This window comes from Rutilus rutilus (assembly GCF_951802725.1).
Source record: "Rutilus rutilus genome assembly, chromosome: 10".
Lineage (NCBI taxonomy): Eukaryota > Metazoa > Chordata > Actinopteri > Cypriniformes > Leuciscidae > Rutilus > Rutilus rutilus.
In genome coordinates this window covers 572,501-599,919 of record NC_140215.1, presented here as the reverse complement: position 1 = coordinate 599,919, position 27,419 = coordinate 572,501, and the positions used below count along the sequence as shown (strand labels likewise).

General features: G+C 39.1%; 1 protein-coding gene across 2 annotated transcripts in view; it reads left to right on the top strand.

Moving 5' to 3' along the window:
• Positions 1-27,232, top strand: part of LOC311297919 (rho GTPase-activating protein 6) — a 35,376-nt gene extending 8,144 nt beyond the window's left edge. Inside the window, exons 2-13 of one of the 2 annotated variants that reach the window (XR_014628891.1) lie at positions 7,902-8,061; positions 8,179-8,247; positions 11,232-11,470; positions 12,567-12,762; positions 14,768-14,823; positions 15,226-15,376; positions 16,125-16,273; positions 20,695-20,874; positions 22,340-22,433; positions 23,608-23,765; positions 24,848-24,928; positions 25,334-27,232. Coding sequence is in view for 1 of the 2 variants with exons in the window: in XM_084420397.1 (XP_084276523.1) it covers positions 7,902-8,061; positions 8,179-8,247; positions 11,232-11,470; positions 12,567-12,762; positions 14,768-14,823; positions 15,226-15,376; positions 16,125-16,273; positions 20,695-20,874; positions 22,340-22,437; positions 23,608-23,765; positions 24,848-24,928; positions 25,334-25,635 (1,839 nt within the window). In the remaining variant the exon portion in view is untranslated. Of the gene's footprint in view, positions 1-7,901; positions 8,062-8,178; positions 8,248-11,231; positions 11,471-12,566; positions 12,763-14,767; positions 14,824-15,225; positions 15,377-16,124; positions 16,274-20,694; positions 20,875-22,339; positions 22,438-23,607; positions 23,766-24,847; positions 24,929-25,333 lie in introns of both variants that reach the window. The other variant, XM_084420397.1, reaches the window with a different exon arrangement.
• The last annotated feature ends 187 nt before the right edge of the window (positions 27,233-27,419 follow it).

The following is a 27,419-nucleotide window of genomic DNA, read 5'->3' as shown; positions in this document are numbered from 1 at the left end:
CTCAAAATTTTTACTAAAAATGCTGAAATCTAGTGGCTAAAGTCATTAAATATCATGTTATATTATTATTTTTACACAAGAGCTCGGCAAAGACGCCCAATGCAAGGCATTTAGAGCTGAATTAAAAGGGTTAAGCATGAAATTGTGAGTAATTTAGAATTTAAGTTGAAAGAATGTGAGGAATGTGCTTACATTTACTATTCATTTATTATTTATTGATCAAATCTAGTAATTTAAAGGTAAATAAAATAGTAATAAAAACAAAATCTCCAAAAACAATTGCATTAAAAAAAAAAGAAAAAAAAGTCTATTATCAAAATTAAATAAAATACGCTTTCTGGACAACAACAAAAATGAAGTATAATTTTAGTGCTTCGGGTCATTTTGACCCGCCAGGGAAGGATGAGAAAGAAAATAAATCACTACGAAGTTAACATACTTACTTACCAAGGGGTCAAAGTTCAGCTGGTCAGGGTTACCCTTGGGGGGAAGAGCCCTTTTCTCAACTCAACACGTTTTTCTGATTAAACATTTTTTGCAACCAACGTATGAACTGTGTGTGAGCATTTCATTTTACTATAGTAGATGTTGTTCAGCGTTTCACTTCTGTGTGTGTGTGTGTGTGTTGCACAGGATTGCATCTTTATGATGACTGTTGCTTCACTCACATGCATCTCTTTCTTCAGTTTCTTTTTGCGCAGGATTGTGTTTGTATGACATGCTATCTGGCTTTACTGAGCTTTTCCAGCTTCACATATCAAGTCAATTCATTGTCAATCAGGATCAACAATGCAGTGCGGCCAACAAAATAATCTCGGATTTTTCCCACCGCAGTTTCCCGTTGCCGTCGAGTGGAAAGAGTCGGAGTGAGCGAGAGGAAGAGGCGTTTCCCCCACTCATGTGTTCTTCTGATTAGCATACTGATGTTGAAACCAGCATCTTCCTGTTTCTTTGTGCCAGTCTGGGTTCTGACACTGGGAACAAGATGAAGTGATATTTAGCGCTCTTACATCATCAGAGCTTTATTCAGTGGGATTGTTCTGGAGATTTCTGAACCGCTGAACTCTGCAGCTTTTGTTAGTGTTGTTTGCTTTAAGACTAGATGAAGAATTGGAGATTTTGCTCCTTCTCAGTTCTTTGTAGTGAACTGAACACATCCCACAGGATTTTTGATTTGGGATTTGGTTGATGGAACTTTTTCTGAATTACAGTTCTCAGAAATTTAGTCCAAAAACAACATCAAAATGTGCAAGAACAGATTAGAACGATTTTCCGTTTTGTAAACCTGTCAAATAAACACAAGAAATTAAGAATTTTATTCAGCGACGACATCGAGCAATATTAATCAGCTCAACGGTTTTCAACACTGATAATAATCATAAATGTTTCTTGATCATCAAATCCTCATATTAGAGTGATGTGTGAAGGATCATGTGACACTGAAGACTGGAGTAATGATGCTGAACATCAGCTTTGATCACAGGAATAAATTACTCTTTACTGTATATTCACATAGAGAACAGATGATTTACACTGGAATGATATTTCACTATTTTACTGTATTTTTGATCATATAAATGCAGCTGTGGTTAAAATCATTAATTTTATTGAGTAATTCAAATTTGAAAGATTTTGTTGTATAATCTGGATATCTGAAGTGAAACAATTTATTTTAATTTCAGTTTATATTGATTATTTTCAGCTCAAACTATAATGTCAACACAGAACTTCCTAATTCTGTAGGAAGTGACACTTTCTTTCACTTCCTTTATTGTGTATAATAATAGTAGCATTTAGAAGCTGTCCATGTGTTACTGTACATATTAGTGTCTATCATTCCAAACACATGTGTGTGTGTGTGTGTGTTAGAAGCACATGTTATGATCGAATGCTTATGAATACCAATGAAATCATCATTGAGAATAAATGTGCGTGGAGCAGCTGTGCCTGAATTACCATCAGACTCACATGTGATGCTTGTTTGATGGTCCTCGAGCATCTCTTGTTAAACAGCTGTTCAGATGAAACTGTTGCTCACCTTTTATGCTAATGAGCGAGGCTTTCATTGATAATGAGTGTGTGGTGATTAAACAGCGCTGCTCGCTGGAGTGGCACTACAGAAACAAATGATCCCATGAAAGTCCTCCTGTGGAGAAAATCCAGCTTTTAATGTTGTTTATGTCTCTATGTGGTGTTTTTAATCTGCTTTAAGACAAAGCATGTGTAAGTTCATAAGTCGACACCATTGCTGAGTATTTCCTCCTTAAAACTGCAGTGAACCAAAGACAGTCTCAAACACACGCTTTGAAATCGCTGGTGTTTCTGACGTCACAAACTACCTTGTAACCAATCAGATCAACGTGTGATCGTCAACCAGTGGATCTCTGAGCTGAGTGAGTGAGTGGAGGCGGGGCTCATTTGCATATTCATAGAGCCGCGCATACTAAATGAGGCAAGGGTGTCGAGTTACAGTCAAGATATTTTAAGGCATGAAGAATTCCAAAGAAAAAAACGTTTAAATATGTCATTTTGGTGATCAAAGATGAGTTTTAAGGGATACAATTATTGACTACTGGAGGACTTTAAATTAAAAATAAAATCTTAATTTATATGAATATTTAAGTGTCCTGCTCAATGTTTTTGTTTCTTTATCTGTGCCATTTTATATTGTATTGTTAATGACTAATGTGCCGATTTTGTGCTCATTTTGATATTTAATAATTTTATGTGCTATTTATGAAATGCGCAATATATACACAACCTTTCTGAAGTTAGTCTCTTCCGCTCACAAAAGCTGTATTAACTTGATCATAAAAATACAGTAAAAACAGTAAAATATTATTATAATGTAAAATCATCTTTTTTCTATGTGAATATACAGTAAAGTGTAATTTATTCCTGTGATCAAAGCTGAATGTTCAGCATCATTACTCCAGTCTTCAGTGTCACATGATCCTCCAGGAATCACTCTAATATGAGGATTTGATGTCATACAGTGTTATCTTGTACACTGATATCCTCCGCGGGCTGGAAGAGCAGAGAGCACATGGAGGATGAAGAAGTGCTGATATGTAGTGCTTACGAAAGAATGCCATAATTTAATGTTCTGATGACATTTTTCATGCATATAACTCGAGTCAGATGATCTTCCTCCGCAAGTGATCAAGATGGTGCAACTCGTCTGAGTATCGGTCGGGTCTGCTGTGGAAGGATTGTGCTCTAATCAGACGTGATGCGGCTCTGGCTCTAAGGTATGTGTAGTTTCACACACACTCGACGTCAGCGCCTGACCTCTGCGACGCCCGACCCCGGTCCAGGAGAGGGAGGCTGTGAAGCGGCGGTGCCTTTTGCCATGCTTTGGAAATGAAATGTTCCACAAAAGGGGTATTTAATACACGGGGGACATGGGGATGGTTACAGAGAGGACATTTTATTCCATTCTATTGCAAAACGTTTGTGTTTGCTCTAAAACTGTGGCTTTTTTGGGGTACGTTTTATGTTTTACTATATATAAGCAGAAAAGCTGAATGATAGAAATACATGATCATATTATTGGTCTTGTTTTGAGTGCATGCAGAGAGTGTGTGTACGTGCGTGCGTGTGTGCGTGTGTGCGTGTGAGTGTGTGTGCGTGCGTGCGTGTCTGGATTACGCAAGCCGACGAGGAACTGCTGGTGTTTGGATTGAGTTGATCTTCTGCATCTGGGAAGGAAAAGCTCAGTGAATGTTAGACGTGTGTGTGTTTGAGACAGGCTTGAGTGGAAGAATGAAATAAAAGATGGCAGAAAAATAAAGTCCGGTTGCGTGTCACATTTGCTACACAGCGACTCCTAATAGGGGGATTTATTTAGTGATAAACGTTGAGAGTTGCGGTGAATAACAGCTGAAGTCCTGCTGTGTCTGACTGATAGTTTCCACTGGTTTATCAGGTAAAAGTCTTTAATTGTACAGACGTCCTCCTTCAGCTCGTGCTTCTCGTGTCTTTAAATCTGCTCTGATTTTTATCAAGTAAACGTAAGAATAACTTTGATATTGTTAGTAATATTTCAACCGAACTGAGGTTTACTTGATTATCCATCAACATTTATTATGAAAAAAAAAGAAGGTTTATTTGTTCATCTCTCGATCATCATTGTATTGCATTATATGTTTTAAAACTAGAGTTTTGATCATAAAACTAAGCATTAAACATAATCTTACTAAGACATATTATTGGCAGATATTCATATTTATATGCATGTTATGTCAGTGTCTCATTGATTTACATTACAAGCATCAGCATTTCATATAAATATCAGGATCTGCAGCAAATTGCATATTTTTGCTCAGTTTGAGGCTCTGAATAAAATTTAGCTATTTTTTCATCTATATTCTCATACGCCTGATGAATCAAATATGATACTCCACCAAAAAAAAAAAACATTTGCAAACTTCTTAAAGATCTTGTACAGGCTCAATAAACTGACATTTAACCGACTATTATTGTATATGTTAGGCTTTACACGGTTAAAAAAAAAAAACTTTTCTGACACAAAGGATCACATGACTTCAGCAGTGCATGAGTAATTCTGTGTTATTAAGAGCTTGATCGCTATGAAGTGTCGTATTGAAAAGAACTGCAGAAGATTCTTCAAGAGAAAAGCATAACTGATGTTTGTAAAGGAATAGATCATCCGTGAACGTCAGAAGGTTCTCCTGTAATTGTTGGAAAGCCCTGAAACGGGTCAGTTGATTCCTGAAAGGAGCCGTAATCTTCATTGTTGTCGGACCGTAAGCCTCTCATATGACAGTTTCCACTTCAGCATGATCAAAGAGAGTTAATCTGGTCAAGGCAGATTTACTGGCCGGCTAATCAGAGGTCAAAGGATCTGCTGTATACGTCTGTTTCCTTCCTTACTGCTCAGTGTGTGTGTGTGTGTGTGTGTGTGTGTGTGTGTGTGTGTGTGTGTGTGTGTGTGTGTGTGTTATTGTGTTCCACTTGCATAGACACTAAAACATACAATATTCATGTATTGACCACATCTAATCCAACGTACACACGTTTATGAATACTTGTTTATGATTATTGAATCGGTTGATTCTATTGTATTTATGATCAATGAGGTTCTTTTTTCAGACACATTTAATTAATGCCGTTGACTAATTTACTTCATCTGAAATAGGGATGCACGCGATTGGATTTTTGACGATGTCCTATATATTTTCCTTTTGTTTGGAAACAACACCAAGTCTCTCCTGTGCAGGGATTATTATACTAATTATTTTTAATTTCGGTTAGTTTTGAGCAAAGATTTACTTGTCAGCGCTCGAGTAGCAAAATCATTTACGCTTATGCTTAAATTGCTGAAAACACATGATGTGAATGATAAAGTTTCGAGAGTCCCGTCTTCCACACTTCGTCAGTCCTTATCGTCAAGCCCTGAGGTGTGTTTACACACGCTGGCTCCAGTCATCCATATGTGAAAAGTGTCAAACTAAAGGTGTCTCATGAAAAGATATATATTTATTAAAGGGGTGGTATAATGCCCTTTTCACAAGATGTAAAATAAGTCTCTGATGTCCCCAGAGTGTGTGTGTGTGAAGTTTTAGCTCTAAATACCCCACAGATATTGTTATATATCATGTTAAAATTGTCATTTTTTGAGGGTGAGCAAAAACGCACCGTTTTGTGTGTGTCCCTTTAAATGCAAATGAGCTGCTGCTCCTGGCACAGGGGGCGGAGCTTCAAGAGCTTGTGTCCTTTTACCTCACACACACACACACACTGAAAATATCAAAAACTTTTAGCCTTTTATGTTCAAACCGGAGTCAGACAAAGATGGAGAGACTCGAGAAGAAGTGACAACATGTAGAAGCAACAGGACATTTCTGAACGGTTAGTTGATGAGTTTATGCAGCTGATGTGGAGTTATCTTCTAGTCATTGATTAGCATATTCTGTCATGATAATCTGTAAATCGTGTTCAGGGGGCGGGGTTATGTAAATTTTAGGGTCAGTGATGTCACTAACCCGTGAAGAAGCTCACTGTAGTCTCTACCAGCCGTTTGTTGTAGTCCTTAAAAAGTGATTTCTGTAAAATAAAATATCTCCCTTTGCTCTGAACTTTGAGCATTGTAATTTTGCAGGTGTTGTTTATGCTCAAACAGCCAAACCAACCAAATATTAATAACTAAATATGTTGTAGTCAATGTTTGTCAGTGTCAGCTTTTTGTTTTTCTATGCATTTTTCTTGCTGTCTTTTTTTTGCCAAATAATTTTGTCAGATTAATACCTTAACCAAGTTTAGTGTTTTGTTCTTCGCTCATATAAAAAAAAAAAGAAGAAGAAATCTGACATTTTCCTCATAGGGTCATTAAAAACAAATATAATCCCCTCTGGACGTCACTTTTGGACACTACTGTGTGTGTATGTTTTACCCTTTTGGCCGTGTTTGATATAGAGTATCTTAATATTTATGTATTTGCTCTGAAATAATTTAAAAGGGTTATTTTACCATAATTTCAAACAAACATAGTGGCTAATTAAGTTAAAAAGTTGAATGCAAGTAGTAAAGATAATAAAAAGTAAGGCATGTTGTGATAACACCTGCCAGTACAGCTGCCAGCTGGTTTTATTACACCGCACAGGTTGTTAATGATTTGTGAAAATCGCTAATATGTTGATGCTCTCTTTGCTTCAAAAGTGTCATATGATCCAACTCAGTCTGAGACTGCTGGCTAAATTTACTTTACTGATCATTCCCAGAAACCCCTACAAGGAAAAGAGGAGTAAACCAACAAAACAAAACATGAGTGTCTGGGTTTGAATTTCACAATGATCAGCAGCGCTGCCAGAACGTCTCTCGAGATGCCAAGAGTTCTGTGGAGCTGTGTGTTCGCTAAAACCTGGGGTTATTCCGAGGGAATATAGAGATATCTCTGATCTCCGATTATAAACCCAACAGAGCGGGATTCCGTGAGCAGAATTCCCATTCGTTCTCCATGAGGTGATGTTCAGTGATGCTGTAGAAAACACAAGTCTGTGATTTCAGTTTTATCAAGAAAGTCCAATTTGTTTATCAAATCCAAAACACAGAAGAGAGATGTTCCAGTCAGAGTAGCTTGTGTACTGAGAATCACATCAAAAGAGAGTTCACTCCTATGAAACATCAAATAAAACATTTGTATATATATGAATATTTTGGAATAAATATGGTACTGCTTTATTAAGCTGTTAACTGTCCTTAACTGATATTGACAAACTATATACCATTTGAAACCTGTAGCAATACTGTTTACCTTCACTTTCTCTGTCACCTCCTGCTAAACTATACTACGTCAGGAGTGGAGGAGAGGGAAGTTAACGGAGATGAGTACTTGTGTTACGAACTGCTCCGAGACACGAAGGCATGAAAATGTAATTTTGGTGATCAATGATTAGTTTTAAAGGATAAAATTATTGACTACAGGGGGACTATAAGACTCTAGTTTTCATATTTGGTGACTGATCAGCAGGAATTTATTAATTTGCAACAAGACAAGACTTTTATTTAGAAATGGCGATGCACATGTGAAATCAATCGTGAAAGACTGGTAGAAACCTTTGTTTGATTTCATGCCAACAGAGCAAAATATAACATCTATTTTTTTTTTACTTGTTGTTATTTTTTTGAGAAAAGGTCTAAAAATGTGATCAAAATAAAGAAATATGATGAATTATCCATTTGTGAATCTTTGCATGCATGTCTTGAGTGCAAACTGGGTTAGAGGGTAAATTCAAATCAAATACTGCCATTAAAAACCCGTGGACTAAAAAACAACATGTAAAATTGGCCAATTACAACAATTTAATTGGAAATCTTCAGGTCTGTGCTCAAAAATGTATAGTTACACAATTTCTCTTTCTATTTTGCATCTCTCATAGGGAGATTTCAGCTGTAAGAAAGCAGCGGGTCATAACCTCCACATGCAGTCGGTTCCCATCCAGAGTCTGTCGGAGCTGGAGAGAGTCCGGCTACAAGAAGTGGCTCTGGTCCGACTCACGAAAGGCTTTGATTTGGGATGCCAGATCACCATCCCTAAAGGTACACAGACTCTCACACATCGCACACGTCAAGAGACGTCCTGACGTGACACTTGTTTGATTGTCTTTGCAGTTGTTCTCTGTTTTATTTCTAATGTTTCGTGTGCTTTATGTCCAGATGGCCAGAAGCGGAAAAAGTCACTCAGGAGGAAGCTGGATTCGTTATCAAAAGAAAAGAGAGACAAAGGTGTGTGTTTGGTTTGTAGACGCTTGGGTTTCTAAACTTTACACTACCGTTTAAAAGTTTGGGGTCGATAAGAGGTTTTAATGTTTTTGACAGAAGTCTTGCCGACTACGCCAAAGCTGCATTTATTTGATCAAAAATACAGTAAAAACAGTGAAATATTATTCCAGTGTAAATCATCTGTTCTCAATGTGAATATATAGTAAAGTGTAATTTATTCCTGTGATCAAAGCTGAATTTTCAGCATCATTACTCCAGTCTTCAGTGTCACATGATCCTTCAGAAATCACTCTAATTGAGGATTTGATGCTCAAGAAACATTTATGCTTCATATTTTTGTGGAAATCGTCCTACATTTTATTTTTCAGGATTCTTTAATGAATAGAAAGTTCAAAAGAACAGCATTTACTTCAAATATAATCTTTTTTAACATTATAAATGTCTTAACTGTAACTTTTGATCAGTTTGATGCTCAAATTGAAGGCCATTAAAAGTTTGACAGTGTTTACTTTGTGGTGTTTATAGATGTGATATTTGATCTCATCTTCTAGAATGAACAGCTGGAAGTAGCAAAGCGTACACATTTCAAAATAAGAGTCCTGGTGAATGTAAGTCCTGCATTATGCATAAAATCTTGGTCACACAGTGAACTGTATGTGGCACTGATTTCAGCGTAAAACCTTGTATTTTCCGTCACAGGAAGGAAAGCCTAAGAACATTAACACATTCAATATATAACTTTTACTAGTATCGGCAGAATAATCTGTTTATTGCCTTTCTTTATTATTATATCAGCAAAATCCAAAATCAAACAACCCCTAATTCATAATTTATTGATATTGAATCTAGGGCTGGCCGATAAAACGGTATCGGTATTTATCGACGGTACACCGTTGTCGGTAACAATATAAAAAATGTTTGATTTAGCGTTCGATATTTTCATGCGACCACCACAACGTTGCTCAACATCAAATGGCAAACGTGATGAAAGCGGAACGAAACTGCGCTGCTCATTTGTGCTTCACAGACCGTTTATCAGTCCGGACCAATGCAGCACGAGCCGATCTCGATCGAGCGACACTGTTTCTACACAGCGCTGAGAGATCCAGTGAAGAAAGCACTTCAATTCGCCACAGAAGTAATAACATCGCTGCGAGATCCAGTGAGAAACATTCACATTATGATCTAGTTAAAGGCTTTAAGTCCACAGATCAGCAACTTTCACCATGGATTTACTGTAGTAACACTCACTGTAACCATGGAAGTGTGGCAGTAATAGTAAAATGCTTTCAAGTACGTCACACATCTTTTTCCAGAACTTCAAAACTCAAATATCATCATATTTACATGTTATTTTTAATGTAATGACCAAAACATTATTTTTTCATCCGTCAAATATTACGTCCATTTATAAAACTAAAAGTTTCAAGATGTAGGAAAACTCACACTTAAATAATTTCTCTTTTAATCTTTTTTTAAATTTTTAAATTTATTTTTTTATCAAGGAAAGTTCTCTGCCATTTCTTTCTTTTCGCTGTATCGGAACCGAACCGTGACTCCACTGTGTAGAACTGGATTGTTCTACGTTTACACTTTTACATTGCACACATTTTGTAACAGTTTATTTAAGTTCAAGAGTTTCTTTAACGCTTACTTTTTTATCTTAATATAAGACATAAAGAAGATATTTTTGTTTAGCTACATTTTATTTTTGTTGTTGACTGCTAAAACTAATATCATTTGCTGTCTGCCTTAGTAAGGTGGATAAAATAAAATAAAAACTGTGGTTTCAATTCAAACTTTTCTACTTGTCTTAAAAAAAATAAAAAAATAAAAGGTTTTAAAAACGATAATATGAAACATAATATCGTGATACATTTTTTAGCTATATTGCACAGCCCTAAATGAACGTAAGAATATCAGCATTGGCATCATTTTATCAACTAAAAATAATATGCAATTTTTGTGTTGTTCTTTTTGAATTGAATGTCAAGTATATAATTTTAATTTTCATGCACTTCTCATTTGCTCGCACGTTTTGAAGAGCATCTTGCGCTTGTGACCGTCTCTACAAAGAGTCACATGACCTCACGTTTGATCAGTCACCTAGAAATCTGAACGATTTCTGCTTTTACTTTACAACTTTTCAAATCCTTAAACGCCTTGTTTCTAGGTTCAGTGGAAAGCGAAGTGTGCCGGATTTGCTCTCACGCTTTCGGACTCCTTTAGCTGCACTATCAGGGTGAGAGATGGTGCTTTCTCCCAGAATGCACCTCTGCACGGGGCGATCCGCCTGCAGCTCTCACTCCTCCCGGATCAGTAATGTAATGTGTGCTGGAATGCAGACGCTCCCGCTGCGCTCCGACTTCCCGGAGAAATAACAACAACAGTCCGAGACGCTCCGTTTATTTGTGCTGCCGCTCGGAGTGAGCAGGGACTCGTTCGCACGTTTATTAAAGCTCTTTCCTGGTTGATGTCGCGAGAGGCTCGCCGTGGAATGTCAACACAAAAATGTTTGTATAGTGTGTGCCACGTTTTATTATATGATTTATTAAGTGCATATCAAGCAAGAGCGTCTGTGTGGTGTTGCCTAATGAATGGGGCAGGTGTGTATTTTTTTTGTTTGTTCGTTCAAAACAAATTGCAGGCTTTGGAAAAATTGGGAACTAGTGCAGGAGTTTTTATGAGTCGATTCAAAATGAGCTAATGATTAGTTCAATCACGAAAATGTAAAATTAAAATAATAATAAAAAATGTAAATGTTTACAAAAATATGCGTGAGCTGATGAGAAGATAATAAATCATACAATTATTCAAATAAAATAAAATAAATGTAAAATATTTTTTAAATAAAAACAAATTAAACGCTTCCAAAAGTGTTCATGATCTGATGAGAAGCTAAGAATTCAATCATAAAAAATTATTAAAATTAAATTATTATATATTATAATATATAATATAATAATGTGTGTGTGTGTGTTCCTCAGAGTCGGAGGCGCAGGCGTTCGGCGTACCGCTGTCTCAGGTGATCTGTAACGACCGGCGTCAGAAGCAGCTTCAGGAGGAGCAGGAGGAGCTCCGGCTCCCGGCGGATCGAGTGTGTTCCCGCAGATCCACCAAACACGAGCTTTCCAGCAGCAACTCGTCCCTCAGCTCCTCCTCGGAGACGCCGAATGACCCCGCGACCCCCGGCACCCCAGAGACGGCCCTGCGCACACGCCGACGGGTACGTGTGTGTGTGTGCGCACGTGTGTGTGTGTGTGTGTGTGTGCGTGCTTATCCTAAAATAACAGTTTAATTTGATTACTTTACAACTATAACTAGATAAAACAAGTTTGTCATGACACACTTTTGAAGTTGGCTTGAGAAAGCCAGACCAGAAAGACTTGAATTTTTTGGAAGTTTGAAGGTTTTCTGTTTGAAGTACTTTGAAGTTTAAAGTTTGAATGTTTTGAAGGCAATACAGCCATTCTTCAGACGATAGAGAGAGAGAGAGAGAGAGAGAGAGAGAGAGAGCTTGACAGGGTGTTTTTGTATGTTGTTAGCATGTTTCTAACATGAATAAGCACATTGCTAACGTTGCTAGCTTGATTTAACATCTTGTTAGCATGATTTAACACATTGCTAACATGTTGTTAGCATGATTTAACATGTTGCTGGCATGATTTAGCATGTTGTTAGCATTATTTAACATATTTTTGCATTATTTAGCACATTGCTAGCATAATTAACATGTTGCTAGCATGATTTAACATTGATAAACACGGTTAACGTTGTTGGCATTAATTAGCATGTTGCTAGCATTATTTAGCACATTGTTAGCAACATTTACCACATTGCTAGCATTAACACATTGTGTGCATGTTGTTAGCATTATTTATCATAGTTACCATGATTTAACACATTTATATCATGGTTAGCATGTTGTTAGCATGATTCAACATTGTTCACTTGATTTAACCTCTTGTTAGCATGATTTAACACATTTCTATTATGTTGTTAACATTTTGCTAGCATGAATTACCATGTTGTTAACATGATTTAACACATTTCTAGCATATTGTTAGCATTATAAGCATGTTGTTAGCATTATTTAACACGTTGTTTGCATTATTTAGCATTTTGTTAGCATGATTAGCATTTTTCTAGGATGATTTAACATGTTGATAGCATGATTTAGCATGTTGATAGCACAATTTAACACATTGTTATCGTGATTTAACACATTGTTAGCCGGATTTAGCATGTTGATAGCATGATTTAATACGCTGTTAGCCAGACCGAGACGGGCGTTGGCTGAAAGGACTGTATTTCCCCTGTAGGGCGGCATGTCTGTGGACTGCATCACGGACCTGGACGACAGTCACTCGCGTCTCCTGGAGGCGCTACAGCTGTCGATGCCGCTGGAGTCACCCAGCGAGAAAAAGAAGATGAGCGACGCTAAGCTAAGCCTGAACCCCATTTACAGGCAGGTGCCGCGCGTGCTGGACAGCTGCTGCCAACATCTGCAGAGATACGGTCAGTGACCTGTTAGTTCCTGTCTGTCAGAGTAAGGGATCATGAACATCCAGCCGGCTGTTATCTTAGAATAAACCCGACAGGGTGATGTTTAGGATCAGGTCTTCATCAGCCTGAAGGGGTTTATCCTGAGATAACACACACTCTCTCACACACTCACACACACACACACACACACCTGAAGGGGTTTATTCTGAGATAACACATACTCTCTCACACACACTCCCACCTCATCAAGGACTGTCTACCAGCTATCTCCACACTCATCACAGAAATCATTAACTCCTCTCTCAGCTCTGGCTCAATCCCCCCTTCACTTAAACTGGCTGCTGTCACCCCCATCCTCAAAAAACCTGGACTCAATCCCGACATCATGTCAAACTTTCGGCCCATCTCCAATCTCCCCTTTCTATCTAAGATACTGGAACGCAAAACAACTTAAAACTCACCTCTGCTCAAATGACCTTTTTGAACCATTTCAGTCTGGCTTCCGATCGCAGCACAGCACTGAAACAGCCCTCCTCAGAGTCACCAACGACATCCTCCTCTCCGCAGACGCTGGTCACTTCACCATCCTCATCCTCCTGGATCTCACTGCAGCTTTTGACACTATCAACCACACCATTCTTCTCTCCCGCCTCGAATCTTCCCTCAGTATCACCGGCACTGCCCTCTCCTGGCTCCAGTCTTATCTCACCGACAGACAACAGTTCATCCACATCAACAACTGCACCTCCTCCACTGCTCCGCTGCCCCAAGGCGTCCCCCAGGGTTCAGTGCTTGGTCCTCTCCTCTTCATACTACACCTGCTTCCCCTTGGCAATGTCATTCGCCACCATGGTCTCAACTTTCACTGCTATGCCGATGATGTCCATCTCTACATCTCCACCAAATCCATCCCCTCTGCCATCCACTCCACTATCTCCAACTGCCTCACTGACATTAAATCCTGGATGCACACCAATTTCCTTAAACTCAACTGCGAAAAAACAGACATGATCATCATCGGTCCCAAACCCATCACTAAACCATTCACAGTTTCTCCCTCACTGTTGACACCTTCACCCTGTCTCCATCCCTTCACAGTCGCAACCTCGAAGTCATCTTTGACAATAACCTCTCCTTTGAACACCACATAAAACTAATCACCAGAACTGCCTTTTTTCACCTCAAAAACATCGCCCGACTCCGTCCATCACTCTCTTTCTCCGCTGCAGAAACCCTCATCCATGCCTTCATCACCTCCAGAATCGACTACTGCAATAGCATCCTGTACGGCACATCATCCAAAACCTTAAATAAACTCCAATACATCCAGAACTCTGCTGCTCGTCTGCTCACCCACACCCGCACCCGTGACCACATCACCCCTGTCCTCAAGAACCTTCACTGGCTCACGGTCCCACAACAGATTCAATTCAGAATCCTTCTCCTTACACACAAAGCCCTCCATAACCAGGCCCCTTCCTACCTCACAGACCTGCTCCACCGCCACAACCCATCTCATAGCCTCCGCTCATCTGATGCTAACCTCCTGACTCCACCTCCCAGGACCAAGCACCGAACCTGGGGAGACAGAGCCTTCTCTGTTGCTGCCCCCTCCCTCTGGAACTCTCTCCCCAAACAAATCCGTGACTGCACTGACCTTCCAACATTCAAATCACTGACAAAAACTCACCTTTTTAAAATTGCTTTTAATATTTAGCTTAGTCCAGCGTGTTTTTAGTCTTTTTTTTTTTTCTTCTATTTGATGTTGTTCCTGCTGCTTTTATTATTATATTCTATGTAAAGTGTCTTTGAGTACTCAGAAAAGTGCTTTCAAATAAAATGTATTATTATTATTATTAAGTATTCCACAGAGCCGTGTAATAAGCTTCGATATGCCCTGCCCCCAACTTCCTGTTTTGATTTGTCAACACAGGAAATAACGTTATCGTTTCCATTTCATGGGGTCTTCAGAGTTCAGTGTGAGCGATGAGTAACGCTGCTGTTATTTGCTGTTCAGGTCTGCAGACGGTCGGGATCTTCCGTGTCGGAAGCTCCAAGAAAAGAGTTCGACAGGTGAGAAGCTGATGTTTTATGTTTTAGAGACTGTATTTCAATTTTTTTTTTTTATGAAAACTAACGCTAACACAACACCGTTTTAACTGACAACAGAAAACTTTTAATGTGTTCTGGCCGTTCATTTGCACAACAACAGTGTTTGGTGGCTCTAGAACGCAAACTTAGGAATGAGCGTTTGAATATATGGAGTTTGTTTATTATGCGTGCAGGGCAACCACCCAGTAGAGTATTACAATAATCTAGCCTTGAGCTCATGAACGCATGAACTAACTGTTACGCATTTGTCATTGAGAGCATATGTCGTAATTTAGATATATTTTTAAAGCGTAATTTAGATATATTGAAAGTGTGTGAAGGCTAGTGCCAGTGTTGACCGTGTGTGTGTTGTGTGTCATTCAGCTGCGTGAGGCGTTCGATCAGGGCACAGACGTGGCTTTAGACCAGAGGCACAGTGTTCATGATGTGGCGGCGCTGCTGAAAGAGTTCCTCCGAGACATGCCTGATCCTCTGCTGACCCGAGAGCTGTACTCCGCATTCATCGCCTGCGCATGTGAGGAACATCTCTATAGGGGCTTTCGCACCGGGTGGTTATAGGAACTCAGTAATAGGATCTAGCTACCAGGGTGGTTCCCCGAGAACTAATGGTTCCAATAGGAACGTTTTCCTGGTTGCATTCGCACCGCTAGTAGGAACTCTGAAGTGACGTAAGCCGCGCTTGTTGTTGTGATTTTTATTTTGACGGCACAGAGAACGACTGAGCTCACAGTGCTCACATTCTCCGTGTTCATTAGTTTACGATCTGTCTAAGTGTTATTAGATAAAACTGTTATACATAGAAAGTAGACAGTAATGAACAGTTATTAGCGTATGCTGTGTGGTTGATGTCCAGTGTTGCTGAGCAGAAATACATAATCATGTTTCTCTCGGTCCCTCAAAGTTGCGTTGGATTTTCTCCTCAGCGTAAAGGTTTAGAGGCCCATCTATCACTGTTTTCCATGTTCGTAGAGTTAGTTACTAGAGTAAATATATAGGCTTTAATCTGTGTGCTTTTTCAAAATGGCATGTGCTGATGTTTCGCGTGTGTTCGGCTAATCAGCGAACACTAACATCACTGTAGTTCCTATAGCGCTGGTTTAGACCGACTCTGAAGTAGGAGTAAATTAGTTCCTCCAAAATGAGTTCCTAGAACTAATTAACTAATGAACTGGAACTATGAAAAGGTTCCTCCGGTGCGAAAGCCCCTGATAATCCCAGACATTCCTCTCCTGTGCTCCGCTTTATCATGTGTGTTTCTACAGCTCTGGAGAAGCCAGACCAGCTCTCGGCCATTCAGCTTCTGGTCTGTCTTCTGCCCGCCTGCAACAGCGACACACTCCAGCGCTTACTTCACTTCCTGTCTGACGTGGCCAATCACGCGGAGGATTCCCGGGACGCTGGCGGGAAAGAGGTCGGGCTTATAACTGCAAAACATCATGTTCTTCCTCTGTTTCTGTCTTGTTTTCCAGCAAAAATATCTAAACATTCTTAAATCAAGATACATTTATTGAAGAAGCAAAATGACTGAAGATATTAAGTTTTGTTTACTGAAAAATTAAGTGTGTTTATGCTTAAAACAAGAACAGATATCTGCAAATGGAGTGCAGTGATGTGATAAACCATGTTTCTGAATGACAGATCCTAGTGATGGCATATAGATGTAGAAGCGAAGCGGTCCCAGCACTGAGCCCTGAGGCACTCCAGTAGCTAGATGATAACAGTGATGTGATAAACCATGTTTCTGAATGACTGACCCTAGTGATGGCATGTAGATGGAGAAGAGAAGCGGTCCCAGCACTGAGCCCTGAGGCACTCCAGTAGCTAGATGGTAACAGTGATGTGATAAACCATGTTTCTGAATGACTGACCCTAGTGATGGCATGTAGATGGAGAAGAGAAGCGGTCCCAGCACTGAGCCCTGAGGCACTCCAGTAGCTAGATGATAACAGTGATGTGATAAACCATGTTTCTGAATGACAGATCCTAGTAATGACATGAAGATGGAGAAGAGAAGTGGTCCCAGCACTGAGCCCTGAGGCACTCCAGTAGCTAGATGATAACAGTGATGTGATAAACCATGTTTCTGAATGACAGATCCTAGTAATGACATGAAGATGGAGAAGAGAAGTGGTCCCAGCACTGAGCCCTGAGGCACTCCAGTAGCTAGATGATAACAGTGATGTGATAAACCATGTTTCTGAATGACAGATCCTAGTAATGACATGTAGATGGAGAAGAGAAGCGGTCCCAGTACTGAGCCCTGAGGCACTCCAGTAGCTAGATGATAACAGTGATGTGATAAACCATGTTTCTGAATGACAGATCCTAGTAATGACATGTAGATGGAGAAGAGAAGTGGTCCCAGCACTGAGCCCTGAGGCACTCCAGTAGCTAGATGATAACAGTGATGTGATAAACCATGTTTCTGAATGACTGACCCTAGTGATGGCATGTAGATGTAGAAGCGAAGCGGTCCCAGCACTGAGCCCTGAGGCACTCCAGTAGCTAGATGATAACAGTGATGTGATAAACCATGTTTCTGAATGACAGATCCTAGTAATGACATGTAGATGGAGAAGAGAAGCGGTCCCAGCACTGAGCCCTGAGGCACTCCAGTAGCTAGATGATAACAGTGATGTGATAAACCATGTTTCTGAATGACAGATCCTAGTAATGACATGTAGATGGAGAAGAGAAGCGGTCCCAGCACTGAGCCCTGAGGCACTCCAGTAGCTAGATGATAACAGTGATGTGATAAACCATGTTTCTGAATGACAGATCCTAGTAATGACATGTAGATGGAGAAGAGAAGCGGTCCCAGCACTGAGCCCTGAGGCACTCCAGTAGCTAGATGATAACAGTGATGTGATAAACCATGTTTCTGAATGACTGACCCTAGTGATGGCATGTAGATGTAGAAGCGAAGCGGTCCCAGCACTGAGCCCTGAGGCACTCCAGTAGCTAGATGATAACAGTGATGTGATAAACCATGTTTCTGAATGACAGATCCTAGTAATGACATGTAGATGGAGAAGAGAAGCGGTCCCAGCACTGAGCCCTGAGGCACTCCAGTAGCTAGATGATAACAGTGATGTGATAAACCATGTTTCTGAATGACAGATCCTAGTAATGACATGTAGATGGAGAAGAGAAGCGGTCCCAGCACTGAGCCCTGAGGCACTCCAGTAGCTAGATGATAACAGTGATGTGATAAACCATGTTTCTGAATGACAGATCCTAGTAATGACATGTAGATGGAGAAGAGAAGTGGTCCCAGCACTGAGCCCTGAGGCACTCCAGTAGCTAGATGATAACAGTGATGTGATAAACCATGTTTCTGAATGACAGATCCTAGTAATGACATGTAGATGGAGAAGAGAAGCGGTCCCAGCACTGAGCCCTGAGGCACTCCAGTAGCTAGATGATAACAGTGATGTGATAAACCATGTTTCTGAATGACAGATCCTAGTAATGACATGAAGACGTAGAAGAGAAGCGGTCCCAGCACTGAGCCCTGAGGCACTCCAGTAGCTAGATGATAACAGTGATGTGATAAACCATGTTTCTGAATGACAGATCCTAGTAATGACATGAAGACGTAGAAGAGAAGCGGTCCCAGTACTGAGCCCTGAGGCACTCCAGTAGCTAGATGGTAACAGTGATGTGATAAACCATGTTTCTGAATGACTGACCCTAGTGATGACATGTAGATGGAGAAGAGAAGCGGTCCCAGCACTGAGCCCTGAGGCACTCCAGTAGCTAGATGATAACAGTGATGTGATAAACCATGTTTCTGAATGACAGATCCTAGTAATGACATGAAGACGTAGAAGAGAAGCGGTCCCAGCACTGAGCCCTGAGGCACTCCAGTAGCTAGATGATAACAGTGATGTGATAAACCATGTTTCTGAATGACAGATCCTAGTAATGACATGTAGATGGAGAAGTGAAGTGGTCCCAGCACTGAGCCCTGAGGCACTCCAGTAGCTAGATGATAACAGTGATGTGATAAACCATGTTTCTGAATGACTGACCCTAGTGATGACATGTAGATGGAGAAGAGAAGCGGTCCCAGCACTGAGCCCTGAGGCACTCCAGTAGCTAGATGATAACAGTGATGTGATAAACCATGTTTCTGAATGACAGATCCTAGTAATGACATGTAGATGGAGAAGTGAAGTGGTCCCAGCACTGAGCCCTGAGGCACTCCAGTAGCTAGATGGTAACAGTGATGTGATAAACCATGTTTCTGAATGACTGACCCTAGTGATGACATGTAGATGGAGAAGAGAAGCGGTCCCAGCACTGAGCCCTGAGGCACTCCAGTAGCTAGATGATAACAGTGATGTGATAAACCATGTTTCTGAATGACAGATCCTAGTAATGACATGTAGATGGAGAAGAGAAGCGGTCCCAGCACTGAGCCCTGAGGCACTCCAGTAGCTAGATGGTAACAGTGATGTGATAAACCATGTTTCTGAATGACTGACCCTAGTGATGACATGTAGATGGAGAAGAGAAGCGGTCCCAGCACTGAGCCCTGAGGCACTCCAGTAGCTAGATGATAACAGTGATGTGATAAACCTTGTTTCTGAATGACTGACCCTAGTGATGAGTGAACTAGTGAACTTTCCAGATGTGCTGGATTTAGATGGGGTTTCTTAAGCAGTGGGTTACCTGAGCCTCTTAAATGCTGTGGGAAAGATCCCAGTGTGAAGAGAGGTGTTGATGATGTGCATGAGTGCGGGTACAAGGAAGAAATGGCCTAAAGGATATGAGTGGATGTAGGATCAAGCGGAGAGGTAGTAGGTGATTGGAAAGGGTGAGTTTGGATACTTCTGCCTCTGAGAGAGGAGATAAGGAGCGTAGAATGTGTGTTAGCTGTTAAGATGTTTGTGTCAGTTTGTGCTGTGGCAAATATGCCGCTGATGGTGGTGGTTTTATTTAAGTGCATTATTTAAGTGCTATTCACATAGAAAACAGCTGTTTTACATTGGAATAACATTTCACTGTTTTTACTGTATTTTTTATCAAATAGATTCAGCCTTGGTGAGCAGAAGAGACAAAAACATTTTAAAAAATCATAATGATTCCAAACTTTTGGGGTCAAACTGTCCATTTTAATGAATCGATTATACAATCTAATTCAACTTTTTTCATGTATTAAAATGTTTTAGTAAATATACAGTATGTACATTGAATCTTCTTGCCTATAAGTGACTCTTTGGTTGGATAACCGTTTGTCTGAAAAATCACCCTTTTAAGCAAATGTATAAATATTGAGATAATGTCAAATATTATCAAAGGGGAAAAAATATTTTTTTAGCCCTCATCTGTGTGTGCGTGCGTGTGTGTGTGTGTGTGTGTGTGTGTGTGTGTGTGTGTGTGTGTGTGTGTGTGTGTGTGTGTTTGAGAGGATGGGTGGAAAAGTTAATGACACACAGATGGATGGATGGACAGCTTGTTATTGCAACAGAAATCAGATGACATAAACCAGTGATGTCATACATCAGTCATTTGTGCTCGAAAGGATCACAATGTCTCTTCCAATACAAATACCCAATGATGTGCCAATGCTGATGCACAAACTGGTTAGACTAGTCTTACAAATTAATCAGCAACTCTTTTTTCTTTTCTTTTTTAAGTTAGTTGCATAAAAAGGTAGATTTCTGATTCAAATAAGAGCAAAGTAAGAGACACACACACACACACACCCACACACACACACACACAAACACAAACACACACAAACACAAGTTCATTGAGCTCAGTGCAGGTTGTCACACGTCCAGCATGAAGTGTTTCGGCTCAGTGTTTCTTCTTCTTCTTCAGGTCGTTGGGAACAAGATGACGTCCCTGAATCTGGCCACGATCTTCGGGCCGAACCTCCTTCACCAGCAGAAGATCTCAGAGAAGGAGTTCAGTGTCCAGAGCTCGGCCCGAGTGGAGGACAGCGCCGCCATCATCAGCGTCGTGCAGCGCATGATCGACACACACCACACACTCTTCATGGTAGGAGAACAACATGATCGACACACACCACACACTCTTCATGGTAGGAGAACAGATCTATTATGATGATGCTCAGACAAAGAAAATAAATCTTGACTGTTATCCCTATTGGTTGTGGCAGTTTTATGAAAGTGCTCGAGTTGTAGTTTATGTCACTGAAACGCTCTGTTTCAACACAGTCCCTGCAAAGGCCACCGAAGTGTAAAAGATATATATATATATATATATGTTCCTCTGCCCCTCATTTTTTGCTGTTCTGTTTTTAAGATTTCTATATTATCTTCACAGTGAAGTAAGTAAAGTTCAAAGGTTAGCCTGGTTAGTCTGGTCTAGTTAGCCCCTGCTGGTAGATGTCGTAACTACACCGTTATCTGTGCTAAAGCATCTTTCTCCAGTAGTGAAGGGTGTTGGTATTATTACTGTCGAGGATTATGTATTTAACTCTTATAGTATTTATTAAAATGTTCAAATAGCATTTGTTTTTATATGTTAAAGTTTTGCTCACTTTATGTGCGTTTGTAATTTTTGTTTTAAAAAATATATATAATTATGTTTAATTTATTTCAATTCTTTTATTTTAGTTTGTTTATTAGTTTTTTATATTTAATACATTTTAATTTGATTTGATTTTAATGTTTTTATTTTATTTTGTTTTAGTAATATTGTTATGTGCCTTTGTAATATATATATATATATACCGTATATATATATATATATATATATATATATATATATATATATATATATATATATATATATATATATATTTTTTTTTTAGCTTTAATTTATATTTTAATTTATTTTTTTATTTCAGCTTTTGTGCTTTTATTAGTTATTTTTATTTAGCTCTCATTTATTTTAGGTTTATTTATTTATTTATTTTTTTGAAGTTTTAGTAATTGTACTCATGTAAATAATTTTAAATATTTAGCTTTAATATATATATAATTTTAATTTAATTACATTTTAAAGGCTAAAGTTTTTAAGTTCATCTTATATTTATATTTTAATTTTTTTATTTATTATATTTATATTGTTTTTTGTCAAATAGCAAAAACCATTTTTTTTTTGTGTTTTACTTAAAGTTAACAATAGCACTGATCAGAACGAGGCGTTTTTACAGCTTCTTTTCATAAATGCTCTTTTTTTCCACTCTGGAAAAAGTTTTGAGTTCTGAAAGTCTTTGTACATCAAGCTCTTTTATCTCAGATGATGAATGAACGTTCGATTCCTGATGATTTGAGCCCTTATAAGTCACTTCAGGTGAGATTATTGAGATCTTTAGCCGGCTGTGCATCAGACTGTGTCTCTTAATATGTTATAAATGCAGAAGAATGTTAAACCCGAGTCCATGTAACCCGTTCGATAGCCACCCGTGCTGAAAGCTGCTTTGTTTCTGGTGTTTCTGGACCCGCTGATGTTTTGATGTGATTGCAGTGGCTGATCAGTTGTGTGAATCCTCTAGATCTCTGCGGAGCTGCAGAACGAGGTTCTGGCGAGTTTGTTGGACACGGACAGTGATGTGGTGGATTATCTGATGAGGAGGAAAACACCACAGTGTGAGTAAGTGGATTTGGGTCATAAACATCATGTTCTCCCTGACGAGAATCAACACTATTGCCATTATTGACTGATCATCTGATCGTGGTTATTCAGTCTAATCACAGTCATTTAAGAGAACCTCAATAGTTGTGCAGTTTAAATTTAATTTGCATCTAGATGAGGGAAATTAAATTTATGTTATATATTATATTATTACTAGGGATGCACGATATATCGGCCACCGAATCTGTATCAGCCAATATATATTGATTTTTTTAAATATTTTTTTTATGTTATTGTTATCAGTCCAATGAGAAAATTTGCCCGATATATTAAAGCCGATAAATAATGCATTATTTCCTTCAGCTGAGACGCTTCAGATGCGACTGTTCATCATGATGGCTTTAAATTGACAAGTCTGTCATATCGGCTACATAAATGTAACATATAATTAATTATAGAACATAATAATTGTGTGTTTGGGACGTGGCTTTTAATGGTGAGACTTTCGGTTTTGTAATCAGTCTCTCAAAAATTATATAAAAAATTTGGATTTAGATTTATTGGCTACTATATCGGTTATCGGCTTTCAAATATAAAGAATTATCGGTTATCGGTATTATATTACATTATATTATATTATATTATATAGAGCATTAAATGTAAATCAAATGGACCTATTTTATTAAAAAAAAATGTAATATATACAATTTCAAGTAAAAAATAATGCATTAGGCTGACACTCTGACATGAACAAAACAGAAATCACTAATCGCAGTTATTTGATTGACAGTTAATCGTCAGCATGAAATGAGTGATCGTGACGTTGCCGTTTAATGTACAGATATAAAAGCATCACATATGGAGTCAGACGCTCATGCACAATAAACACAGCTTAATACACAACGCTTAACAGTCGTTAATGCACCGGGAACAACCAATGCATTTTGTTTAACTCACATTAACTAAGACAGATGCTGTAAGTACAGTCGTCAACATTTGAAGTGGATCAAGAAAGTTCATCAAAGTTTGTCCGAAGACAAGAACGGGTAACGTTCAACATTCATGTATGACTTTGATGAAAGGTTTTGATCCACTTCAAATGTTGACTTCTGTATGGTTAGTTCATGTTAGCTCAAATGATGTATTCATACGCTCATACTTTGGCTCTGCATCCACTAACTCCTGCAGCGAGTCCGAGCGCTCCAGCGGCGAGATCTCTCCGTACGAGAACAACTCTCCGGTGCTCTCCCAGTGGCTTCCTCCATCGGGACCAGATCATCCCAGTCTCGCTCTCGCTGGGAACGTCACGGTGAATCCCAGCCTCCCGTCCTCACAACCCGACTCTGGTGAGTTTATCCACCGCACAAAGCCTGATAACAAAGAGTGCATCATTTTATAGTTGAATGTTCCTGGGGTCAAAAATAGCAGTTTTGAGGAAAGGCATCAGAGTTAAAATTTCCTGATAATTTACTCTCCCTCACGCTATCAATGATGTTCATGTCTTTCTTTCTTTCTTCAGTGAAAAAGAAATTAAGGTTTTTGAGGAAAACGTTCCAGGATTTTCTCCATATAGTGTCTTCAATGGGGTCCAACGGGTCGAAGGTCCAGATGTGAGTTTCAGTGCAGCTTCAAAGTCTCGACACGATCCAGCCGAGGAATAAGAGTCTGATCTAGACAAACCAGCGGACATTTTAGAACTAAATACACATTTATATACTTTTAACCACTAATGCTGGTCTTGCACTCGCTGTGATGCGACACACATTACGTGATCAGGTTGAAAGGTCAAGCGTGACGTAGGCGGAAGAACAGAACTAGTGTTTACAAAGAGAACGTGCAAAGATTGAGTCAAACGCCATTTACAAAAAAGGTAAAACATCGATAACGGACGATTTTGAAGTTGCTCAGCATTAGTGGTTAAAAGTATATAAATGTTTATTTAGTTCTAAAATGTCCGCTGGTTTGTCTAGATGAGACTCTTATTCCTCGGCTGGATCGTGTCGAGACTTTGAAGCTGCACTGAAACTCACATCTGGACCTTCGACCCGTTGGACCCCATTGAAGACACTATATGGAGAAACATCCTGGAATATTTTCCCCAAAAACTTGATTCAAAGGGAAAATTAGATTTTTCTAACACTATTAGCATATTTTTGTTCTTGTTTTAAGCACAAACTCACTTTTTGTGGTTAAACAAGACTTAATATCTTCAGTCATTCTGCTTCTTCTCCAGTAAATGTGTCTCGATTTAAGAATGTTTAGATATTTGTGCTGGAAAACAAGACCGAAACACTTCACAAGTGTTCTACTCCATGCATGCCTTATAAATTTGGTTAAATTAAGCAACTTATTTTTGCTTTAAAAAATCACACTTTATTTTTCTTTCTCATTTTGTTCGTGTCAGTAATGAACGTCCTCTTGTCCTCAGGGGAAACGGTGCAGGAGAAGGCCAGTATCTGGCGAACGCGACACACTCTTCTGTCGGGACTTCATGACAAACTCCTCACAGGTACAAGACAAAACACACGTCAGTCAAAGCAACATTAGCATTGAGATTCAACAGATGTACGTAATACGTCATGAGAGGGAAGTTTCGCTGGTCTTCTCTCCTCTACTGAGTCGTATATCAGAGTGAAACGCACCTGGAACAAGAACTAATGTGGGCGGGGCTTGATTGTGTCTGTGGGGAGTTGATTGGCTGGTTGGATGGTTGTGGTTTGCTATTGGCTGATCTCATGTGAGTGACAGGTTGCCCCGCCCACATCTTCAGAGAAGAGAAGAGATGCTGCGAGAGCCACAGTGCTAGTGTTGTCATGTTGTCAGGTTTCCCTGACCTAAGAGAACCGTTTACGGGATTATATGCAGCACCTTGTACTGTAGATCATCTCAGCACACCTGTGTTTGCGTCCCTCAGGTTCTGACGGACACCTGTACACACGCGTCTCCTCTGATGTCTTCTACGATGACGACAGCGACGCCAAACCTGCGCTCGAGACGCAAACGTCCCGTACAAGCGTCCCTCAAACGCCCCGCGCTCCAATCACAGCGAGCCGTCGGACTGCGTTCCACCAATCAGAGGAGGCCACGGCGTGTCACGCGGGTCAGGGGGCGGAGTCACGCATCACTCAGCATCCAGACTGGCCAATGGAGAAGTGGCAAATATGGCAGCTCTTGTCATCAGACAGTTTAGACACACTTCCAGAGACAATGGTGTAAAAACACTATTTAAAGCGACAGTTCGGGATAAATTACGTCTAAACCTGTAAGCTGACACACCGGTGGAACTTTCATTACATGGACAATCATAAAACACTGAGAGAGAGAGAAGAGGAAAGAAAGTCGTACAGGTTTGGAACGAGTTAATGACACGATAATCGTTTTTGGGTGAACTGTCCCTTTAAGAACCGTTTCATGTAAAAGTTTGAGTGTAAATCGTCCACAACACAGAGATCGTTAGAGTCGGTACGACTGGAAGCGTCCCAGTGCGTTCCCACGGTTTAGATCACGGTAGAAAAACAAGTATTGATATTAAAAATGGGGATTCATATTTAAACGTTTTACTTTTCGCTAAATTAATACTTTTATTCATCAAAGATGCTTTAAATTGATCAAAAGTGACAGTAAAGATATTTATGTTACAAAAGATTCTATTTCAATTAAATGCTGAACTTACTATTCATCAAATAATCTTGAAATATAAAATGTATCACAGTTTCCACAGAAATATGAACTGTTTTCAACACTGATAATAATCATTTTCATAATGTTTATTGATCATCAAATCCTCATATTAGAGTGATTTCTGAAGGATCATGTGACACTGAAGACTGGAGTAATGATGCTGAAAATTTACAGGAATAAATTACACTTTACTATATATTCACATAGAAAACAGCTGATTTACATTATAATAATATTTCACTGTTTTTACTGTATTTTTGATCATATAAACGCAGCTTTGATGAGCAGAAGAGACTCTTAGAAACATTAACAAATTCCTATAGGTGTCATTTGAAACATTGATTATTAATGTGTTTCTGGGAATAATCCATATGTCGGGTGAATGAACGTGTTTATTGGTAATTAATACTGAAATTAAATGTATTATTAACGTCTACTCTTACGTACATGAATTGATTTGAATTTCGGTTTATCTGGATTTCCATCAGTAGTGGCTCGAATCTCTCGTTTATTGTACAGACGATTTGCTTTAAATGTCAATAATGGCTAATATTTTCAGCTTTTTCATCATAATCGGAGAGATCTGATGATATTTGAGTTTCGTCATAGTGTGACATCATCACTTCGTGAGATAACGAGGGGTTAATCATAAACATATAGAATGTCATATTTCTCATTTCCTGCAAGAGAAACGAGTTACGATATCAGATGTATTTATTTATTAATGTTATTTATTGAATACGCCACTAGTACGTCAGCACTGTGTATAACAGTCACACAGAATGATTATTGCAGCTGTCGCTCAGTGTTTCTCTGTAAATATGCATAATTTAGAGAAACTTCATCATATTTCTGAGTGACATCATCAGCTTTCACCCGTTTGATCACGTGACGCACAAAATCACCAGCAACACTTTATGCATTATAATAATGAGTGACTGTGTCATATTTTATACTCTGTGTATTTGTACAGCCAAGAGCAATATAATGTTGATCATGGTGCTTTTTATAAAACAGATATATATATATATATATTTTATAATAGAGGCTGTTATTGTGAAGTTTGTGATTGACACTGTCATCTGCAGTCATAAGTGTTTAAAACACAATAAAAGCAAAATCTGTCAAAGTATTGCTCTTTTTATTTGGATTTATTATCAAACAAATGTATTATTTTGACACATTTTTCATTAAACAAGTCTTAATATCTTCAGTTATTGTGCTGCTTCTGCAGTAAATATATCCTGAGTGGAGGATGTTCAGGTGTTAGTGCTGGAGAACGAGACAGAGACACTGAGGAAGAACATCATGGTTTTGGA